This window comes from Leptinotarsa decemlineata, unplaced genomic scaffold (assembly GCF_025532065.1).
Source record: "Leptinotarsa decemlineata unplaced genomic scaffold, Ldec_3_MD MMD2_tig00002082_RagTag_RagTag, whole genome shotgun sequence".
Lineage (NCBI taxonomy): Eukaryota > Metazoa > Arthropoda > Insecta > Coleoptera > Chrysomelidae > Leptinotarsa > Leptinotarsa decemlineata.
Genome location: NW_027412573.1, coordinates 5,269,462 through 5,290,389, shown reverse-complemented (window position 1 = coordinate 5,290,389; position 20,928 = coordinate 5,269,462). Strand labels below are relative to the sequence as shown.

General features: G+C 37.3%; 1 protein-coding gene across 1 annotated transcript in view; it reads right to left on the bottom strand.

Annotated features, from left to right (window-relative positions):
- Window positions 1–570: 570 nt before the first annotated feature.
- Window positions 571–20,928, bottom strand: part of LOC111516467 (O-acyltransferase like protein-like) — a 58,033-nt gene continuing 37,675 nt past the window's right edge. Inside the window, exons 10-12 of the mRNA XM_074176881.1 lie at window positions 15,914–16,085; window positions 9,025–9,167; window positions 571–854 (exon numbers count right to left, since the gene is read on the bottom strand). Coding sequence (XP_074032982.1) covers window positions 705–854; window positions 9,025–9,167; window positions 15,914–16,085 — 465 coding nt within the window. The 3' untranslated portion in view covers window positions 571–704. The remainder of the gene's footprint in view (window positions 855–9,024; window positions 9,168–15,913; window positions 16,086–20,928) is intronic.

The following is a 20,928-nucleotide window of genomic DNA, read 5'->3' as shown; positions in this document are numbered from 1 at the left end:
ACTTGGAGATGTAGATTCTTATATACGTTGAAACATAATCTCTGTGTTTCGAAATTCAAATGCATCCAATCTTATTCAGTGGTATTTCTTTTCGCATTGTTCACCATCGCTGTAGAATCACTACACAGGAAAAAGGCTGCGTTGTTATCATACTCGTTATTACTATTAGTACTTGTCCAAGGACGCCACATTCCAAAAAGATAACAACAATTTTAAGTAATAATAACTGCACCAATATCGCATTCTAACACTGAAATCGCGATCAGTTCCTAAACTGAACATTGACAACACGACGGCTCGAATTCTATTCGTCACCGTAACATGTTTTTGAAATTAATTTTATGACTCTTCAGCCAATCATAACACTTGGCTACTGAAAATCATCCAATACGAACCGCCAACTCTCCAGTCCACGTGGACTAGTTGGCAGCGGTTTCATTCCTCTGTATTGGTTTTTTGACCTTTGAGAATGCCGATACTTTAAGTATGCACAATACCAGTTACTTCGACTATAACGTCTCTGTATTAGAAGGATACAGGGGTGGTTGAAGTTGAAATAACACAATACACTATTCATAAATATATATATTTCTCTTTTTTGGGAATGCGAAAGAAATGAAAAATTTGTATATTGTATGTATAAACAATGTTTCATCTTTTTTGAGGTAACTTTGTTCTAAAATGATCATAATGGATCCTCAAATTCATTTATTCTTTTCGTCCTTCAGTTCTTTGTTCTGGTATCTATCGGGTAAGTAAAAGGAAAAAACGTAAGCCATTGGTCTCTCTACGGTGAGATGAACAAAAAGTCCAGCTATAAATGATAGAATAACATCTGAGACCGATGTCTTGATCTGAAACAGAAAAAAAATAGTAATGATAGATAGATAGATGGACAGAAAGATAGATTTGTGAAACAAACACTGATCTGACACACCAGAACTGTCTGCTTTTCGAAGCGTTTCACTATCTAAGAAATTAAGTATACTGGTTTTTTCAGAACCGAAAACTTTTCAGTGAAAATTTGTACTGATTGTGAGATTGATATCTTGATTTCGTTGGAATTTTGAGCCTATATTATTCCCTAATACAAAACTATTTTGAAACGGATGCAGCCGTCTTAAAAGGTTTAGGTTTAATTTTTTGAACAAAGTGAGTGAGTAAGTAAAATAATTCCCTCTGAAGGACATCTTAATTTGCAATAATCCGATATTTGCCTCACTGATGCAGAAAACATAACATATATATATATATATATATATATATATATATATATATATATATATATATATATATATATATATATATATATATATTCATATATATATATATATATATATATATATATATTCATATATATATATATATATATATATATAGTGTCACACATAAAGTCTGCATCAAATGGGATTTTTTTTGTTCATCTCTTAAAACAACTTTTGATATCTCCATTAGGAGATATCAAAAGTTGCATATGCATATGACATGCATATGACCGATCAAGTGATTTTTCTTCCCTGTCCAATTTGACATTTTTTCCAAAAAATGTTCAGAAAAGCAGTTATTGCTCGAAATTTCGAAAATCGGTAAAGGGAAAAGATGATTGTTTTTTCATTTTTTACCCATATACCAATTTTTAGCTCTCTAGTACAAATTTAGTTTTTTTACAGTTTTTCGAAAATTTGATATTTGCCGATTTCTCAAATTTAGCCAAACCTCAACAAAGTTAGTGCTTTATGCCTAACTTATCTTTCCAACGCATTTTTATTACCAATTGCAATTCTAAATACAACTTATTTTGCAAAAATTTAAAACACCAGAAAAAATTATGCCAAAAATTATGCAAAGTTGATACAGTTTTTAAAAACAGATAAATATTTCATTTTATTTCTACTTTTTGCGAAATAGCTTGATACATAGGCATAATTAAAAAACAATATCAATGAAAAGTCAATATATTATTCTTAACTGCATTTTTCAAATAGTTATACTTTGATTTACTTATTACGAAAAATTACAACGAAATTAAACTAAGGGAAACAATTGAACTGAACTGAATAAGCAAAATATTTTATTGTCATATGACATTTGTTGAATAACTCAAAATAGTGGTTATCAGTTTTAGTTTTAAAATAGTTTATTCGTTGTCTAGTGTGTTGTTGAAAATGCTGAATCTTCAAGAGAAAATTGAAATCGTTTTAATATGCGGCGAGAATACCGGTCACCGACAAGTAGCTGATATTTTCAATGCCAGACATCCTGCAAGAAATATTCATCAGTCAACAGTTAGTAGGATAATAGCTAAGTTTAAATCTACTGGCTCGGTTGAGAGTAATTTTAGAAAAGCACATCAGCCTTCTAGATATACTGAAGAAGTGGAATTTGAAATAAGTTTGGATGTCGTAGAACATAAAAAAACAAGTATTCAAGATATTGCAGATAGAACAGATGTTAACCGAGAGAGTGTACGGCGTATTTTACACAAAAATAAATTTACGCCTTATAATCCGAAATTTATCAATACATTAAAAGAAAGGGACTTCGTAATGCGCTTGTATTTTTCTTTTTGGTTTCAAGGGGAAAAAGAAGAAAATTATCATTTTCCTTATCAAATTTTATGGACAGATGAAGCGATCTTCTCTTCAAATGGCGTTGTGAGCTCGCAAAACTGCAGGTGGTGGGCAAAAGAAAACCCACATTTCGTAATCGAATGTCGAGATCAATATTCGTTTAAGACGAATGTATGGTGTGGCATATTAAACGATCAAATTATAGGACCATACTTTTTTAGACATAATTTAAATTCTGCGGACTACCTACACTTTATGAATACCGAACTATCTGAAGTTTTGGATAATATGCCCTTCAAGTAAGGAATGTTGTGTGGTATCAGTGTGATGGTGCACCTATTCATACTACAAGGGTGGTTAAAGATCGTCTTTTGGAAATATTTAGGGGCAAAGTAATCAGTCGCAATATGGAACACTTTTGGCCGCCTAGATCTCCTGATATAACCCCACTAGATTTCTTCTTGTGGGGTTACTTGAAACAAAAGGTGTATAAGCAAAGACCTTTTCGAGATATAAACCATTTAGAGGCAGTTATTCGAGAATGTGTTGTAAGCATGAAACCCCGTAGTATAAAGAATGCAGTTAAAGATGTTTTAAAAAGGACAATTGATTGCATTGAACGTGGTGGAAGGCACACCGAAATGTGACTTTTTATTTTGTATTTCAATTGGTATTTACATGGTTTAGGCATATGTTTCGATTTGATTTAGTGTTCTTAATTTAAATTATAACTTTATTTTAACAGATGTTTGTTAGAATTTTTTACGGTTTAGTTTTCTAGGCAACAAAATCTGAATTGATTGTTGAAATAATTTTGTTCATTCATACCTCATAAAAGATATTTAGTAAGTGTGAAATTACTTTCGTATAATTCCTTCCCTTAGTTTAATTACGTTGTAATTTTTCGTAATTAGTAAATCAAAGTTTAACTGTTTGAAAAGTGCAGTAAAGAATAAATTATTGACTTTTCATTGATATTGTTTTTTAATTATGTTTATGTATGAAGCTATTTCACAAAAAGTAGAAATGAAGGGAAATATTTATCTGTTTTTAAAAACTGTATCAACTTTGCATAATTTTTGGCATAATTTTTTCTGGTGTTTTGAATTTTTGCGAAATAAGTTGTATTTAAAATTGCAATTGGTGATAAAAATGTTTTGGAAAGATAAGTTAGGCATAAAGCACTAACTTTGTTGAGGTTTGGCTAAATTTGAGAAATCGGCAAATGTCAAATTTTCGAAAAACTGTGAAAAAACTAAATTTGTACTAGAGAGCTAAAAATTGGTATATGGGTAAAAAATGGAAAAACAATTATCTTTTCTCTTTACCGATTTTCGAAATTTCGAGCAAAAACTGCTTTTCTGAAATTTTTTGGAAAAAATGTCAAATTGGACAGGGAAGAAAAATCACTTGATCGGTCATATGCATGTCATTTGGCATCATTTTTAAAGCACAACCTAATGGATATATCAAAAGTTGCTTGAAGAGATGAACAAAAAAATTCCCATATATATATATATATATATATATATATATATATATATATATATATATATATGATTTGAAAGGAATATATTTTTAGGAGTGATTAATTTTTGGGAAAGAAAGTTTTTGACTTTCTACTACTCCATCTGATACAAAAAAATGGATGAGAGAATCTTCCAAAGAAAGGAAGGAAGTAATCAATTTGAAACTCATACATGAATGTATAGATCATGCAAAGAAGTAACTTTCAGACACAAACTGAAAGAAAGTCCTCCTGAAACAGCTACTTTCATATAAACATTGAATTACACGAAAGAAAAAAAATCTTTCGAAACAAATACTTCTATATGAACACTGAATTATACAGAAGATACTTTTCTCTACTCAGTTTGTATATCGAACATTTGTTGAGGAATAAGAATCAGATCTCATTCACATGAGTTCTACTTTGAATGAATGGTAATACATTGTCCTCACATGGAACACTGTCACCCTAACTGGTATACACGTGTTTCGCCTGGAATATTTTTTTGGTTTGAATGAATTTGTTATTCATTCATTTTGTTGTAATTTATGACATGATGTAATAATTTAGGCCTTGAAATTGATTTAATTTGATTTCAGCTCAGCTTAAGTTTCTGACTAGTCCCAGAATGCAAATATTTTACAATACTTGTTTTTTATATTTGAATTTCATATCTATCATAACACTATGCAGATATTTCAAAATCGGAATGCATAATTCAAAACTATATTTTTTATGAAAATTACTTTTTTTTCGCCAACAAGAATGGTAATTATATGAAACAACTTTTTTCGGCATATCACGATATGGGCGAGTTAGTTCATCTCCCAGTGTTGCCGAATCGTTTTCAGCACCAAAAGTTTTACCAACTTTTGTTGATTTCTCACTAACTATCGAATGTGTCTGAGATTTCAACACAAAAACCATGAACTACCATTATTTTTTTTGTTTCTTATTGTTCTGGGTCACAAGATTCTTTTTTGGAACATCTGTCCAAAGGTATTGAAACATTATGATCTAGTGCTTATTCGATTCGAAATAACCTCTAGCAACTTTTGAAAAATTTCAAGAGGGGCTCGAAAAAATTGAAAAAGTTATAAACAATTTAGTAAAAAGGAGGGGTTTGGTTTTTTGCAAATATCTCGGAAAATATTAGAGATATCCTAAATTTGAATAAAGATCCTTGAAGAGGAAGAAATTTCTAGAAAAAACGTTCACATTTCGGAACGCTATCATCGATATTTATGATTTTAATTTAGAGACGAAAATAGCACTAAAAGCGGGCGATGTGCGTCCCGCACGATTTGACCGATACAGACCTTTGAACAACAAAAATTATTTCACCCATTAAATCTCATTATTGAGGAAAAAAAATTAACGTACCTTCTAGATACTTGAAGAAACGAAAATCCATGGAAAACATTTTTTCCGTGATTATTTTATTAGATATACATTAGTTAATTAACTAAGTTTTTCAAGTTTGAAATTCACATAAAAACCTTGATAATTTTTAAACAAGAAATCTCAAATTTTTTTCACTTCTTGAAGCTTTCTTTGAAAGCCTTCAAAAAAGATTTCCGTTGGAAAAATTGAAAAATTCAGATTTTTCACTTTGTTATCAATAATCAAAGACGTTAAAAAGTGCAAAATTCAATTGAAGCAATGAACATTTTTTTTTCAATATTCAAATTTATTCGTATACTTATTATTTGAAGTTACATAAAAATGATTTTTCTTAATTTTTAACTCTATTTGTTTAAGAAATTGTTATAAAAATGTATTGTTTATAAGATATTTGAAATTTTTGGGGAGATTTTCATCAGTGATGACTATTATGATTTTTGAAAACAAAATTTAACGAATGTCATTTTTTGTGGAGGAAGAATCAATTTTTTATCGACCTTTTCTTGGGTATTTGTTACCTTCCACAATCTGAAAAATATAAAAATTATAATGGAGAACTTTATACAAGTGTAGAAGGGCAAACTTTTTAGTTTACCCCGATAAGTTACTGCGTAAAAATCAAAGTATTTTTCACAAAGAAAAATCTTCTATTTATCAGTAACTTGTTGTATTCAACAATTTTGCCTATCAAAAAAATTATTGAGAAATAATACTTATCTTTTACGTTTCGGAGGCTAAAATGTGCCTCCGTTTTCAGAAATGGAAAAAAAATTCGAATATATTCGCAGTTATTCCTTTTTTGATAGCTTATTTCTTTAATTCTTCGACAGATGTCAAAGAAGTTTTGAAATATGAAAATGCGTGAGAATGAACATCGAGATCATATAAAAAATAGACAATGGACAGGATCAAAATTACCAAAACACATTTTAAAATCAGACGGTGAACATCGGGTGGAATGGAATAGGACAAGAATGATTACCAATGAGCCTCATTCTAAGAGACGTAAGCTAAAAGAATCAGCGTATATTTTCATGTGTGGAGAGAATTGTATCTCGAATAGCTCCTTAGAAATAGACCGTACTTCGCTACCCATCTTGAAGAAAACTTTGGATAATGGCGAAATGGCAACAAACTGATATCGGAGAGTACCTTGTATTACATCGAATGTTTCAGTTTTCAATCAACAACATTGACATAATTTCATATTTCGAAACTTTTTTGACATCTGTCGAAGAAGTAAAGAAATAAGCTATCAAAAAAGGAATAACTGCGAATATATTCGAATTTTTCATCCATTTCTGAAGACGGAGGCAGATTTTGGCCTCCGAAACGTAAAAGATAAGTATTATTTCTCAATAATTTTTTTGATAGGCAAAATTGTTGAATACAACAAGTTACTGATAAATAGAAGATTTTTCTTTGTGAAAAATACTTTGATTTTTACGCAGTAACTTATCGGGGTAAACTGAAAAGTTTGCCCTTCTACACTTGTATAAAGTCCTCCATTATAATTTTTTATATTTTTCAGATTGTAGAAGGTAACAAATACCCAAAAAAAGGTCGATAAAAAACAAAATTGTTTCTTGAAAAAATGTTTATTGCCTAAAAGGGCATTTGTTGATTAACAATTATTTTGCTACTGAATATGGATATTGAGGAACAAATATTTCAAAATCATAATTTCTGTTTCTCTTTGATAATCTAGAAAAAAACTTTTTTTGATTTATATGTTCTTTATTTATTTAATAAACAATTTGTTTCAAACGAATTGATTTTTACGAAATATTTCTTTTGAATACCACCAAAAAAAAAAAAACAAAAATAACCATATGTCATTTTTTGTGTGAAAAAATATTTCTCTATTTTTTACAAATCCTTCAATATTTTTTTATTTTTGTGTTTGGTGATACATGGTTGATTTTGGTTTTTTGTTGGTATTTGAGAAAATAAATCGTAAAAATTGATTTGTTCATAACCGATTGTTTATTAAATGAATAAGGAAAATATAAATTGAAAAAAATTTTTTCTTAGAATATCAAAGAGTAATAGGAATTATGATTTGATGAAAAATCGTTTCTTAATATTCATATTTAGGAGCAAAAAATGGTTGATCAACAAATGCGTTTTCAAGCAATAAAAAAATGTTTTCAAGAGACAATTTGGTTTTCAAAAATTATAGTATTCGTCACTGATAGAAATCCCTTAAAAAAAATTTCAAATATTTTATAAACAATACATTTGTTCATAACAGTGTTTTAAACAAATACAAAAAAAAAAGTTTTCATTGCTTTAATTGAATTTTTCATTTTTAAAGTCTGATCATTGATGACGAAATGGAAAATCAAAATTTTAGTTGATTCAAGTGTTTAGGAGGTATGTGAATTTTTTTTGATAATGATATTTGATGGGTTGAAATAATTTTTATTGTTCAAATGTCCGTATCGGTCAGCGACTGTCGGACGCGCTTCGTCCGGTTTTAGCGCTATTTTCACCTCTGAATTAAAATTATAAATATTGGTGACAGAGTTTTGGGAGGCAGAACTTTTTTTTAGTAAATTTCTTCCTCTTTGAGATTTTTTTTTCAAATTTCGGATATCTTTGATATTTTTCAAGATATTTGCAAAAAACCAAACCCCCCTTTTTCACAAAATTGTTTATAATTTTTGCAATTTTTTGAGCCCCTCTTGGAATTTTTCAAAAAGTTGCTAGAGGTCATTCCGAATCGACAAAATTTTCGGTGCCCTTGAACAGATGTTCCAAAAAAGGATATTGTGACCCAGACTATATAGGCCAGGCGTACTATGTTGAAAAATACTGATTTTTCAGGAAAATTGGATTTATGAAACAATAAACATGAAACAAATCACGAAAAAAAGCACAATTTTTCAGTTTTTTGCATTCTAAACGATTTGGTTGCTTAAAGTAGTATATTTTCATTTTTTCATCTGAAAGCTGATGTAATTACGAAAAAAATGAGCATTGTGAAAGTTGTCTAGGTCAACAAAAAAATCCTTTTTGACTGACTTGAAAAAAATCCTTTTTTTTTCGAAAAAACGCAAGTTTCTCAGAAACTAATTAACTTATCGCGAAAAAAAAATTGCTTCTTATTTGTGATAAAAAATAGTACAATTCCTCAAATTTTCATAGTGATACGCTTTTTTTTCGTGAAATGAAAAATAAAAAACGAAAAAAGTGGTTTTTCGCGTTTTACTCGAAAATTTCAAGTTTATGTGAAAAAAGTATGTATACAAAAGTTATAGATTTTTTCATTATTCACAACTTTCCTCTTCAGCTTTTTTCTCTAAAACAATTATTTTGGCCGCAAACCGCGAAAAACCGTTTTTCATTTCTTTTCACCGCCACCCCTCCGCCCCTGCAAACATTCAGCTGTTGAATTTCTGCCCCAATATTACTGACTTCCTTTCCAACCCTTCTCCGTTGAGTTTGCCCTGTAAGGAATTTTTTCGCCAAAATAATATAGTACGCCTGGCCTAATATTGTCAGAATGAAGTTTCATAGCAACAGAGCGGTACTCACCAAAATCTCATCTGAAATATCTCGCAAACCATCTTCGAAAAGATACCGGCCAAAAACAATGAAGAAGTGGACTAAAAAAGTGCTATACGACCATCTGGCAATGAATTCTGCAAATTTCCATTCACATATTGTTTTGATGATACCTGAAACCATTACTCAGAAGGAGTTCAAAATAATTTTGAGATAAGAATTGCTGCTAATTGTATTGTTGAGTAAAACACATCACAACAGGTTTGTTGTGAGATAATGTCAACTCGATAATGAATGAATGTTATTGAGTTACGTCTGGAAAATACTATTCTATGTACAGAGTGGTTCAAAAGGATGAAATCCCACACAAAAATGCGAAAGTATTGTTTGGATCGCACTAGTAAAATATTGGATCCCTGAGGTGCGATTCTATATCACAGACTGGGAACTTTTTACCCACAAGTCAACAATTTGCACCATCTTTTTGGAAAGTTTGAAAATAAAGAGTATTAGCGAGAACAACTGTTTAAAATCTGTTTAAAATCTGTTTTTCCGTTAACCAGCTGTCGCACCCCTACGAACGACAACCCTCAGAAGTCAAAACTTGTGCAAGCTAAGGATTAACGAGGTCTTACCTTTTAACGTGTGATTCCTAACACGGGTTGGACGATAGCAAGTGAAGATCGATCGTTCAGACTAGGGCTTGAACCACCGACCAACACGGCAGTCAATTCGAGTGAGTGAACAAATCACCCACGCCGAACCGCTTGGCTACCGACCGACCTATACTGTTGATATATTTGGATTTTTTTACTATTCTGAAGAGGGAGGTCGTTTTTAGTCTTCGAAACGTTAAAATGATTATATGTATAATTGCTCACCCTTTTTTCAATAGGCAAAATTATCAAATACGACAAGTTACTGACTTTTTTTTTGTGAAAAATGAGAAAATAAATATTTTGAAATGAAATCTAGAAATATTCACCTCTCCCAAATACCTAAACAGTAGGTGCTGGTGAATGCCTGCCGGAAAACAGCTACTTCCCTGACTGATACCACGCTGAATATTGATGTTAGTGTCCCAGATGTTTCTCGTTCATCCAGCAGTAGGACCATGCCAAAATTATAGTAGATTACCTACAGATCGGTTTGGAGGTATTATCTCTCAACTGTGCAGGAAAGATTCGACCCAAACCGGTCTGCAGGTGATCTATTCGAATAATTTCAGCATGGTCCTTCTGCTGGATCAACAAAAAACAACTGCGAGACTAACCTCTATGAGGTATTTTGCATAAATGTCGGTCGGATATAATATCCAGCTTGGTATTAGCCGAGTTCTCGGTTTTACTAGTAGAAAGGTACCACTTCAAAAATGTCTAAAATGGTCAATTATTGTCCATTGAAAAAAAAATTGAAGCGATTTTTATTTACGGTGCGACGCGTAACTCTCACGAGACCGAAATGATTTTCAATGAACTTTTTTCGAATCGTCCTATCTGTAGAAAATATTTTAGGGAACTTGTATCCAAATTCACAACTACTGGTTGTGTACACAACAAAAAGCCCCCAGGTCATCCGTCCATTCCGGAAGAGTAGCAAGTGCAAATAATTGGTGGGATGGTAGTAAATCCTGAACAGTATACTTATTCCGTCGCGAATGTCTGTGAGGTGTCTCCTTCTACTGTGTGGAGACTTGGTACACCAATTAACTGAAGATGACCTTGATCGATGAACAGAATTCTGTAAAATCATGACAGAAACCATTGCAAGTCATCCTACCTATCTGCACAATATTTGTTTTAATGACGAATATACATTTTTTTAACGGCAATGTTTACAGACAAAATTGCCATTATGGGAGTGATACCAACTCTCACGTTTTCTGGTAAACACATACTCAATATCCAGAAAAAATTAATGTTTGGGCAGGTATATTGGGAATCCATATTGTAGGATCTCTATTTATTGATCAAAAGTTAACAGGTGAACTGTATTTGAATATGTCGAAAACTATTGTTGACCATCTCATCACTGAAATCGTCGAAGCGGATCCTAATGAAGTCGATATGGATGTTTCATTCCAACAAGATGGAGCACCACTACATTACTCCAAAAAAGGAAGAAACTATTTGAATACTACTTTTCCCGGTCGTCGGATTGGCCGTCGAGGTCCTACAGAATGGCCAGTCCGCTCGCCAGATTTGACACCTTTGGACTTTTTTATGGGGTAATTTGGAACAAAAGGTGTACTAAACTGAACCTGCTTCAATATTGAATATACGGCTGAGAATAATAAATATTTATAGTTCGGCGTGAAGATACTGTTCATATTTTAACGGAGGACATGAGGACTTCACTCGTCAGAGTGCCTGGGCTTTCTATATCGGGAGGGGTCGTCTACAGCATAATCCATAGCTTCCCTAACTAATGGATTATCGTGGGTTTCTGCGCAATCAAAGACTTGCCGATTCCTCAACTGAATGGACTGCTTAATGGAAGGCAGCTGCAAATCTCTGCGTATGGCTTCATTCCGCACGAACCACGGAGCATTCACTATCATCCGTATTAACTTATTTTGCAATCTCTCCAAAATGGAGATATTAGACGGAGCCGCTTGTCCCCAGACGCCTGAAGCGTACATGATGACAAGCTTGAGCATCGTTTTATAGATCGTTATTTTTTTCTTCAGTCTTAATTTAGAACGTCTGTTGATCAGAGGGCACAGACTTTTGATCCGACCCTCGATCTTTGCCTTCACGGTTGGGATGTGCGGGTTCCAGGTGAGCCTACGGTCTATTAGAAGGCCGATGTACTTTACCCGCGCTTGCTAGTCGATCTCCCTTCCAGAGATCCTCACTTTTCTGGTCGGAGAGGATTTCAGTCTTCCCATGGTTATCGCCTGGGTCTTGTCCAGGTTCACTCGACCAGCGCTCGAGGTCGTTCAATGCACGTTGCATGTGTACGACACCGAGCCCCCGAACTATGGAAGACGAGAGAAGAGCCGTGTCATCGGCGTACAGAGATTTTCTCACACGCTCAGACTTCGGAAGGTCACTGGTGTAAAGTGAGTACAGCGTAGCGGAGAGCACGGCACCCTGCGGCACTCCAGCAAGGATCTCTCTGTTGTCAGACACAGAGTCCTCTACTCTAACCTGAAATGTTCTGTCTTTCAGGAAAGGCCTAATCCACCGGATCAGGCCTCTAGGCAGGTCAAACGCGATTAGTTTATGCAGAAGGCCTTCGTGCCATACATGGTCGAAGGTCTTCGAGATGTCTAGTAAAACGACATGGACTTTTTTGTTTTGGTTCAGTTCCGCCATGGTGTTTTCGACCAGTCTCAGAGCCTGTAACTCAGTGGAGTGTTCTCTTTTAAAGCCAAACTGCCCATCAGGCAGAACATTTCGGTCACACAGAGCTGGGCGGATCTTACCGTCGTCATCTTCCCTGAGGATACGGTGAACCCGATCTTCTGACAGAATATCGCGGTCGATTTCGTCATTGTCGTCAACGTTGAGCTGAAACTGACGTTCCATCGTGTCGGCAAAGGCTATTGCTTTGTCGGCGGGGGAGTAGCACACTCCGCGCTCTCCGTGAATTGGTCAGGGAACGATCGTCTTCCTTCTGAGTCTGCGGGTGACTCGCCAAAGCTTGTCCTCCCCAGGCTCTTGGGATTCCAAGAGCTCCTCCCACTTTTCGTTTCGGTGATCAATGATGGCCTGTTTAACTTGGTTGGCTATCCTGCTTGTTGCAATTTTATCTCCTGGAAATAGGGTTCGCTGATAGAGCTTTCTCAGGAGATTTTTCTCCCGTATCAAGGTTTCGATACGAGGGGGAAACTCATTGTAGCTCTTCAGCGGATAATCTTCCCGAGCTGGATTGTGAAGATATCCCAGTCCGTCGAAGATCTAATGTGATGATCAGGAAAAGGAAGATCATTGCCTAATACCAGGATTACTGGATTATGATCAGAATCCATTTCCGACAGAACGTAAATTTCGCTGGTCAGAGAGACGTTTCTGAGAAGCGGGATGTCTAATACGTCAGGCCTAGTCTGCCCGCAATAGTACGTAGGTTGACCCAGTCCCAGCACGAAATATTCATGCTTGTCGGCATGCGCATAGAGCGCTTGGCCGTTTCGATTTGTGGATCTGCTCCATAGTCTGTACTTGGCGTTAAAGTCACCACCAGCAATTGTCGGAATATTGCTTTCCATCAGCAGCAGTTCATCCAATAATTCTGGAAGTAATTGATTGTTCGGAGGGTTGTAAATCGAGATTATTCTGTGACAACATCTGCTCAGTCCCCACGGCCTCAGTTCCGTGTAATCGAGCGCTGTCAATGCCGTATTGGACACATTGAAGGGATCGTTTGACAAAGATACCAACTTCCCCTCCAGCATGTCCATCACGTTCTCTGTGAAAGAATCTGAACTATTCCTTCGAGAGATGACTATTTATAGTCATTCGAGCGCTTTCACTTATCTCCCCTGGCCAGGGAAGTATTTGTTTTCTGATTGGCGTCAGTTCATTCAACCTACTGTGTAGGTATATTCGAGACTAGCTTGAACGTTTGAAGTTCATTTCTTTAGATTTGTTTGCTGCCAGTCTTCAATAGTAGCCCACTGATTAATAAGAAACATGTATTCAGTTTAACATTTGAAATTTTCAAATTGCTGGATTACATAGTATTGCGATATTTGGTATCTGAAATAATTACTCGAGATATAGAAGAATATTTTTTATGTCAACTGTGTGGTCAGTATATTTTTTTCAGTGTATATGTATTCTTTATAACAAAACATAGATACATTTAGGTACATACAGTTTGGAAATGAAGATATTTTATGAATGAATGAATGAAAGAAATGAATTTCTTCTACCAAATTTATTGTCTAGCTGTAAATAATGATCCACTTATATATGTGAGTATATGAATGCCTGTGTGTATATACACACATCGGAAAAGTCTAGGAATATTTTTAAAAATGGCAATAATTTTTTTTAGATCGCTTTAGGGAAAGAAAAGTTGACGGGTGATTATTAAACGAATGTAACTTACAACAAAATTCATTAAATGGTCAAAAATACTGAGTGCGTATATAAGCAAAACTAAAAAAAAATATGGCTCTTCTTTGGCACCCCGAAAAAAAATCATAATACAAAAAAAATTGAAATCAGTACAAAGTATGGCCTCCACGCTGGTTTATTACGGCCCTACATCTATCGTGCATCGACAAAATGAGATTGTCAATGTCTTGTTGAGGTAAATTTGCCCATTCAGCGATTAAAAGCTCTCTCAATTGAAACGTTGTGTGAATGTTCCCCATATGCGGAGTAATTCTTCGTTGAAGCATGTCCCACACATGCTCGATGGGATTCAGGTCCGGTGATTGTGTTGGCCATGGCAATACATCAACTCCTTCGTTGGTGAGCCAGTCAGTCACTAGACGCGCGACATGTGGATGAGCATTATAGTGCATTAAGTGGAAGTTTCCACCAACAGCACCAGCAAACGGACGGACGATAGGTAGAAGAATGGTGTCGAGGTACTGTCGAGCTGTGAGGGAGCGATTTGGAAAAACGAGATCGGTTCTGCCGCCGATTATGATTCCGCCCAGAGCATTACTGTACCACCTCTGTATGTGTGGACTTCCTGGACGTGTCTCAAACGTTCATTATTTCCAGGTCGTCTCCACAGTCTTACTCGACGAGAATCTGGATGAAATCCAAATCTGGACTCGTCTGTAAACAAAACTGTGGCCCAATCATTTGCATTCCAGTTTTGATGTTCTTGACACCACTCTAATCTTCTACCGGGATTGCCTCTCGACAAAGGTGGACATCTAAGTGGCCTTCTGTTGTGGAGATCTGCTTCATGCAGTCGATTTCTGACAGTATCACGACCAATGGTTACCTGGTGCGTCTGCTGCAACACGTTAACCAACTCAGGTGCTGTGATTGTCGGTTGTCTTCTTGCGGTTAAGACCAAAAATCGGTCTTGAACTGCAGTTGTAGCGCGTCCTCGCCTTGGATGTTGTTCGGCTGGACTGCCAGTTTCACGGAAACGCCGCCACAATCGACTGATAACACTTTGGGAGATCCCCAAACGAAGAGCTACATCATTTTGTCGCATGCCACCTTGAAGAAGCCCTACAGCTCTATTCATCTCAGCCAATGGTAAGTGATGGCGTTCCATGTTAAAGCACAATATTTCCAGTTTAATTGCTGAGCAAGAACTGCAAAGAATGTATAAACTCGACACTTTCAGATTATTCATTTTAGCCGAAAACCTACAGTTTGTAAAAAACTTGATGAAAGATTAGTTACCGTTTTTGCAGGCTTTGTTCAACCCATAGAAATCTACAGGGTGGTCGAGTGTACCAATTTAATCGAAATTAAACGACCTCATGCATTTATTTTTATGATATTTAGTATGTTATAAAAATATTCCTAGACTTTTCCGATGTGTGTACATGCAAATATCTGTTTCTAGGAAAAATAACTAGCCAACATTTTTATGTTTCTTTACTAGTTTTCATTAACGTTTTGTAGGCGAATTATTTGTTAACATTTTTCTATTTTTTTATTGTTTTTTCATTGTCGTTTATTGAACGAAATAAGGATAGGTGATAGCATAAGTGGTTAATGATTACAATTCATTTGTAAGTATTGTTATGAATACGGTTGAATGAAAGAGCAAGTTCTGATTGCGTTACTCAAATAACAAGATCAGAACCTGAATTCTGCGTTTTGACAAAAATGTAGGATATCATTTAAGAACTACCTGTTTTTTTTTTATATTTACTATATGTTGTACTGCATTTTGTCAATAAAAGCAATTATTATTATTATTATTAATTGTTTTTCGTTGGTTTCCATCTAAAGTCCAGAGACATTTTCCATCAATGGATAGTACTCACCCCCCATTCCCTTAATCATGCCAAAAATTCCTATCGCAATTCCTAGTGAAAATAACGTCCTTGCGGTGGGTAACAATATTGCGGTGGCTAATCTAGAGTACTCAAAAAGGGTACTATAAATAGCAATCGATGGTAGACCAAAGAACATCAGTAACCACAAAATCGACATTACCTGAAATTCAAACAGTATCAATGAAAAATCTTTAGATGAAGCGAAATGAGTGTAAAAAAATTGTCATTTGTGTTTAAATTAAAAAAAAGTTTTCTATTCAACTGATGAAGCTACGTGTCTTGTATGAAATTTATTGTAAAAATTATATAATTATTATCACAGATTTAGTAAATATTTTAACACCTCGACACGTGTTTCGATCACCAAGTGATCATCAAGAGGAAGATGAAACAGTTTGATCTTACACTTGAAGATGATCACTTGGTGATCGAAACACGTGTCGAGGTGTTGAAATAACCATTTGGTATATTTGGAGTATAAAATATAGTAATATTTTGTTGTTACTACAATGAAATACAATCAATTTAGAACCTATTTCAAAACATTTTAGCACATTATTACTTGTATATCAATAGTGCTTTCTCAGTAGCCGATGAGACTACAAAAAAATGAACATTACTACATTTATTAGTATCGTTTGTGGTTAAAGTAGGCTAAAAAAAGGTAGATTTTTTTCAAAGCTGGTTTCAGCGTGACGGGACTGCTCTTGGACTCTGAAGCAGTTAAAACAGTTCAATAGGTACGCGAACAAACAAAATTGTCGAAATTGGGATGATACCAATCCACATGAGATCCAAGAGCGTCCAATGTATCCCGAAAAACTTACTTTTTGGTGTGGCTTTTGGGCTGGCGGCGTCATCGGTCCAAATTTCATTGAGATCGACGTTGGCCAGGCTATCACTGACAACGGCGAACACTAGATGTCGATGATTACCAACTTCTTTTGGCCTGAATTGAATGATTTGGACACCAAAGACATGGGTTTCAAAAAGACGGCGCTACATGCCATACAACTCATGCCACATTGGATATACTGCACGAGATATTTGAGGGCACGTGGAGGTGATGTGGACTGACCACCAAGATCATGCGATTTGATCCTGTTAGACTTTTTTGGTGGAATTTCCTTAAGTTGCAGGTGTATGCGAATAATCTACAAACCACAGGGGTCCTCAAAGACAACGTAACTCATGGTATAGGTCAAATTCAGTCTGATTTATGCGGCAGAGTAATAGAACATTGGACGTTTCGGATGTACACCACCCCTCAGTAGGCCTTTCAAATGAATATAAAATGTTGTTGATATCTCACACATACTTTGTTTTATTCGGATTTGAAGATAGAAAGCGTTTAATGAAAGACCCTTAATTTCAACGGCCACGTTTTTGATAAATTTCGCAGGGTATCACCATCGCCCTGACGGAGAAAGACACGGCAAAATTTCAATTGTTGTCTTTGTAACCTAAATGCCGACGATCACAAAAAAAGTAATGACAACATATTTAGAAATGGTGTACATGATGGATTTCCCAATCGATAGATAAACCTATGACAAATACAGTACTCTTCTCGTTATTGTCAAGTCATGTGTATTTTTGAGCAACATTTGATTGCTGGTTCCCGTGGGTTGGGCTACCTATCGGGCGCGTCCCCAGGTGGCGGATAGGGGAACGGCCAGGGGACTGGAGGTCCTATCCGGGAAGCCAATGTGGCCTAACGGACGGGGTTGACGGACTTCTGGTCAGTGGCAGAAATACGTAGGGTGAGGGGAACTGAAACCCCCCAAAAGCCCTGCAAAACATGCCACCGCGGACCAGCCTACCCAAGCTAAGATGTAAGGAATCGTGTCGACAGCTGAATGGCCGCAGGGTTATATGCGGTTACGAACGATCCCCTTGAGGAACCGGGCGAAACCTCATTGTAACTAGCCTTCCTCTGGTAATGCGGGGCTCTGCTAGAGGTGACCAACCCTTCCCTTGCTACTCGTGGGAACACACATGAACACAGACACACAAACAAAACAGAAAAAAAAATCAACCAATCCCGAGGCTGGACAGCAATGCTCACCTCAATTTAGGGCGGGGGCTGGGGATGAACAGAAATGCTCACCCCAAGCTACCGCTCAGAAAGAGGCTGGACATAGCAGACCACCTCACGATACAACGCAAAGGCCAAGGCGTAAGCGGATCAGCGGCGCCGAGGCCAAGAGGAGGAAGAGAGCGAAAGAGGCAGAAGTGGCAGCAACTATGAGTGCACCCTCCCCCTCTCCCACTCCATCCTCAACAACAAGGGCACCTCTTGCGGAGGGCGCCAAGAGCTCCGCCTTGGAAAAAGGCAAGGAACCGGCTGCCACCGCAGGAAAGCGCCCTCATGCGAGTACCTCCACGGAGGGAACCCCAAGAAGGTTGAAGAAGCTGCGCAGCGACAGAAATGTCGCTGCACCTTCCAAAACCTTCGTGGAGGCCGCCTTGAGACACCTCAAGGTAGCCATCATAGATGAGACTAACCCGTATGGTAAGGTTACCGCAGAACGAGAGAGTCTCATCAAAAAACAACTGTTGGAGGAGCTGGACAAGATCATCTTCTCCGCCTCCAGCAACAACAGCAAACCGCCCACGTTCAAGTCGTGGACATACTCCGGTGAAATCATCAGAGTGGTCTGCGATGACGACGTGACGCTAGAGTGGCTGAAGAAAGCCACAATGAATATTAAGCCATGGGAGGAGGCATCACTTGCGGTCGTCAGTGTGGATAAGCTCCCGAAGCTCACCAAAGCCTCACTCTGGATCCCGGAGGACGTCCACAAGACGACATCCGGTGAAAAGGAGAGGGTGCTGGGTCGGCTGAAGGCGCAGAATCCTGACCTGAAGGTAGCAAGATGGTGCACCTTCCATCATGAGGTTAAGATGAACCCACAAGGACACCTCTTCGTCTTCGGGATCGGAGACGAGGATATGGCTGTCCTGAAGAAGAAGTCGATGAGGTTAAGCTACGCGTTTACCTCACTGACTATTAGGGCAACAATAAAAGAAACAGAGAGTACCTCTGAAGACCCTAAGTCCTCGGAAGTTGAACCACCTAAAGTGGATATTGACCCCAAGGCCACTATGGGTCCCGAAAAGGAAGTCGAAGCATCTGAACAGATGACATTCGATGACCTGACGGAGGAGGCACCCAAAAACAGCGAGGCCACCTCCCCCTTAGCAGGGGAGCAGATGGACCTCTAAAGGTAACTTTGTATCCAACAACTGTCTCATGGGCAAGGACGTTGGAAAAAAAGTAAAAATAATACAATGCAACCTTCAACACAAAAAGGCGGCAACGGCAACACTATGTCGCCACCTTGATGTATTGGAGGATGCAATAGCTTTGATCCAGGAGCCCTGGATAATAAAGACCAAAATTACTGGTCTCAGTAGTTTAACTGGTCAAATTTTCAGCTTACCAAGCAACCAGCAACCTAGGACGGCTGTCTACGTTCCTAGGAAATACAGAGCGTTTCCGATGGCACAATTCAGCACCTCAGATCTCACTGCGGTCAAAGTTGAATGTCCAGTTGGGAAAGGCAAATATATGGCGTTGATAATCGCATCGGTGTACCTCCCTTCAGATGCAGCCACCCTACCACCGACCAGAGAAATGGAGGTACTAGTGGACCACTGCCTCAACCAGAGAGTGGAGCTCATATTGGGTTGCGACTCAAACTCTCACCACGTGAGCTGGGGCAGCAAGGATATCAACGCCCGAGGTAAGTCACTATATGAATATATAATACAGAAAGATCTAACTATCTTGAACAGAGGCACGGAGCCAACATTTATTAATGCCCGTAGCCAAACGTTAATAGATATCACGCTCACGACAGCCGAAATATCAAACAAAATCCAAGACTGGCAAGTCTCGGACCATATCTCTATGTCAGACCACCGCTGGCTGACCTATACGGTAAGCCAGGATCTCAGGACTACTGTAAAATCCCGTGACCCGAAGAGGACGGATGTAGATCTCTACAATCGACTCTTAAGAGGAGCTCTGCGGGAAACAGAGGTCCTGACTCCTGGCAACAATGAGGAACTGGAAAGGTATACAGTATCTATCCACAACAAAATAGACACTGCCTATAAGGAATCCTGTCCAATGAGGATGGTTCAAACGCATGGCACAACCAACACATGGTGGTGCCCTGAATTGGAACACCTCAGGAAGACAGCGAGAACGACCTTTAACAAGGCAAAACGTACAAGACTCGAAGAGGACTGGGTTATATATCAAGCCAACCTCAGAGAGTTCAAAAAAGTCTGCAGACGAAAACAAAGAGAAGCCTGGAGAGCCTATTGTGAGGCAGTCGAAGACTTTCCACTAGCTTCTAGGCTACAGAAGGCACTCTCAAATGACCACCATAAGACTATCGGCATCCTGACGAGGGAAAATGGCGACAAAGCCGCCAACCTCCAGGCGAGTGCTGAGATTCTTATGGAAACTCACTTCCCAGGTTCTGTCTTTCCTGGAACGGCGAACTGGACGGATGTACCAATAACACCCTCACAATATGACTGGCAATATGCTAGTACAGTAATTGATGAGGACAAAATAAGATGGGCTATATCGAGCTTTTCCCCCTTCAAGTCACCAGGGCCTGACGGTATAAGACCAGCCCTACTTCAGTGGGGACTGGACACTCTTATGCCACACCTGGTTGGAATATTCAGAGCCTCTCTAGCTCTGAGGTATATTCCCAGTAAGTGGAGAGAAGTAAGAGTAGTATTTATACCCAAACCAGGTAGGATGGACTACACCCTACCAAAAGCATTCCGACCAATTAGTCTCACATCGTTTTTCTTAAAAACCATGGAGAGACTATGTGAGCGGTATATAAGAGATGAAGTACTTGTTAACAACCCACTTCATCCAAATCAGCATGCATATACCCCGGGAAGGTCTACTGATTCGGCCCTTCACCATGTGGTTGGCAGAATCGAGAGATCATTGGATAACAAAGAAT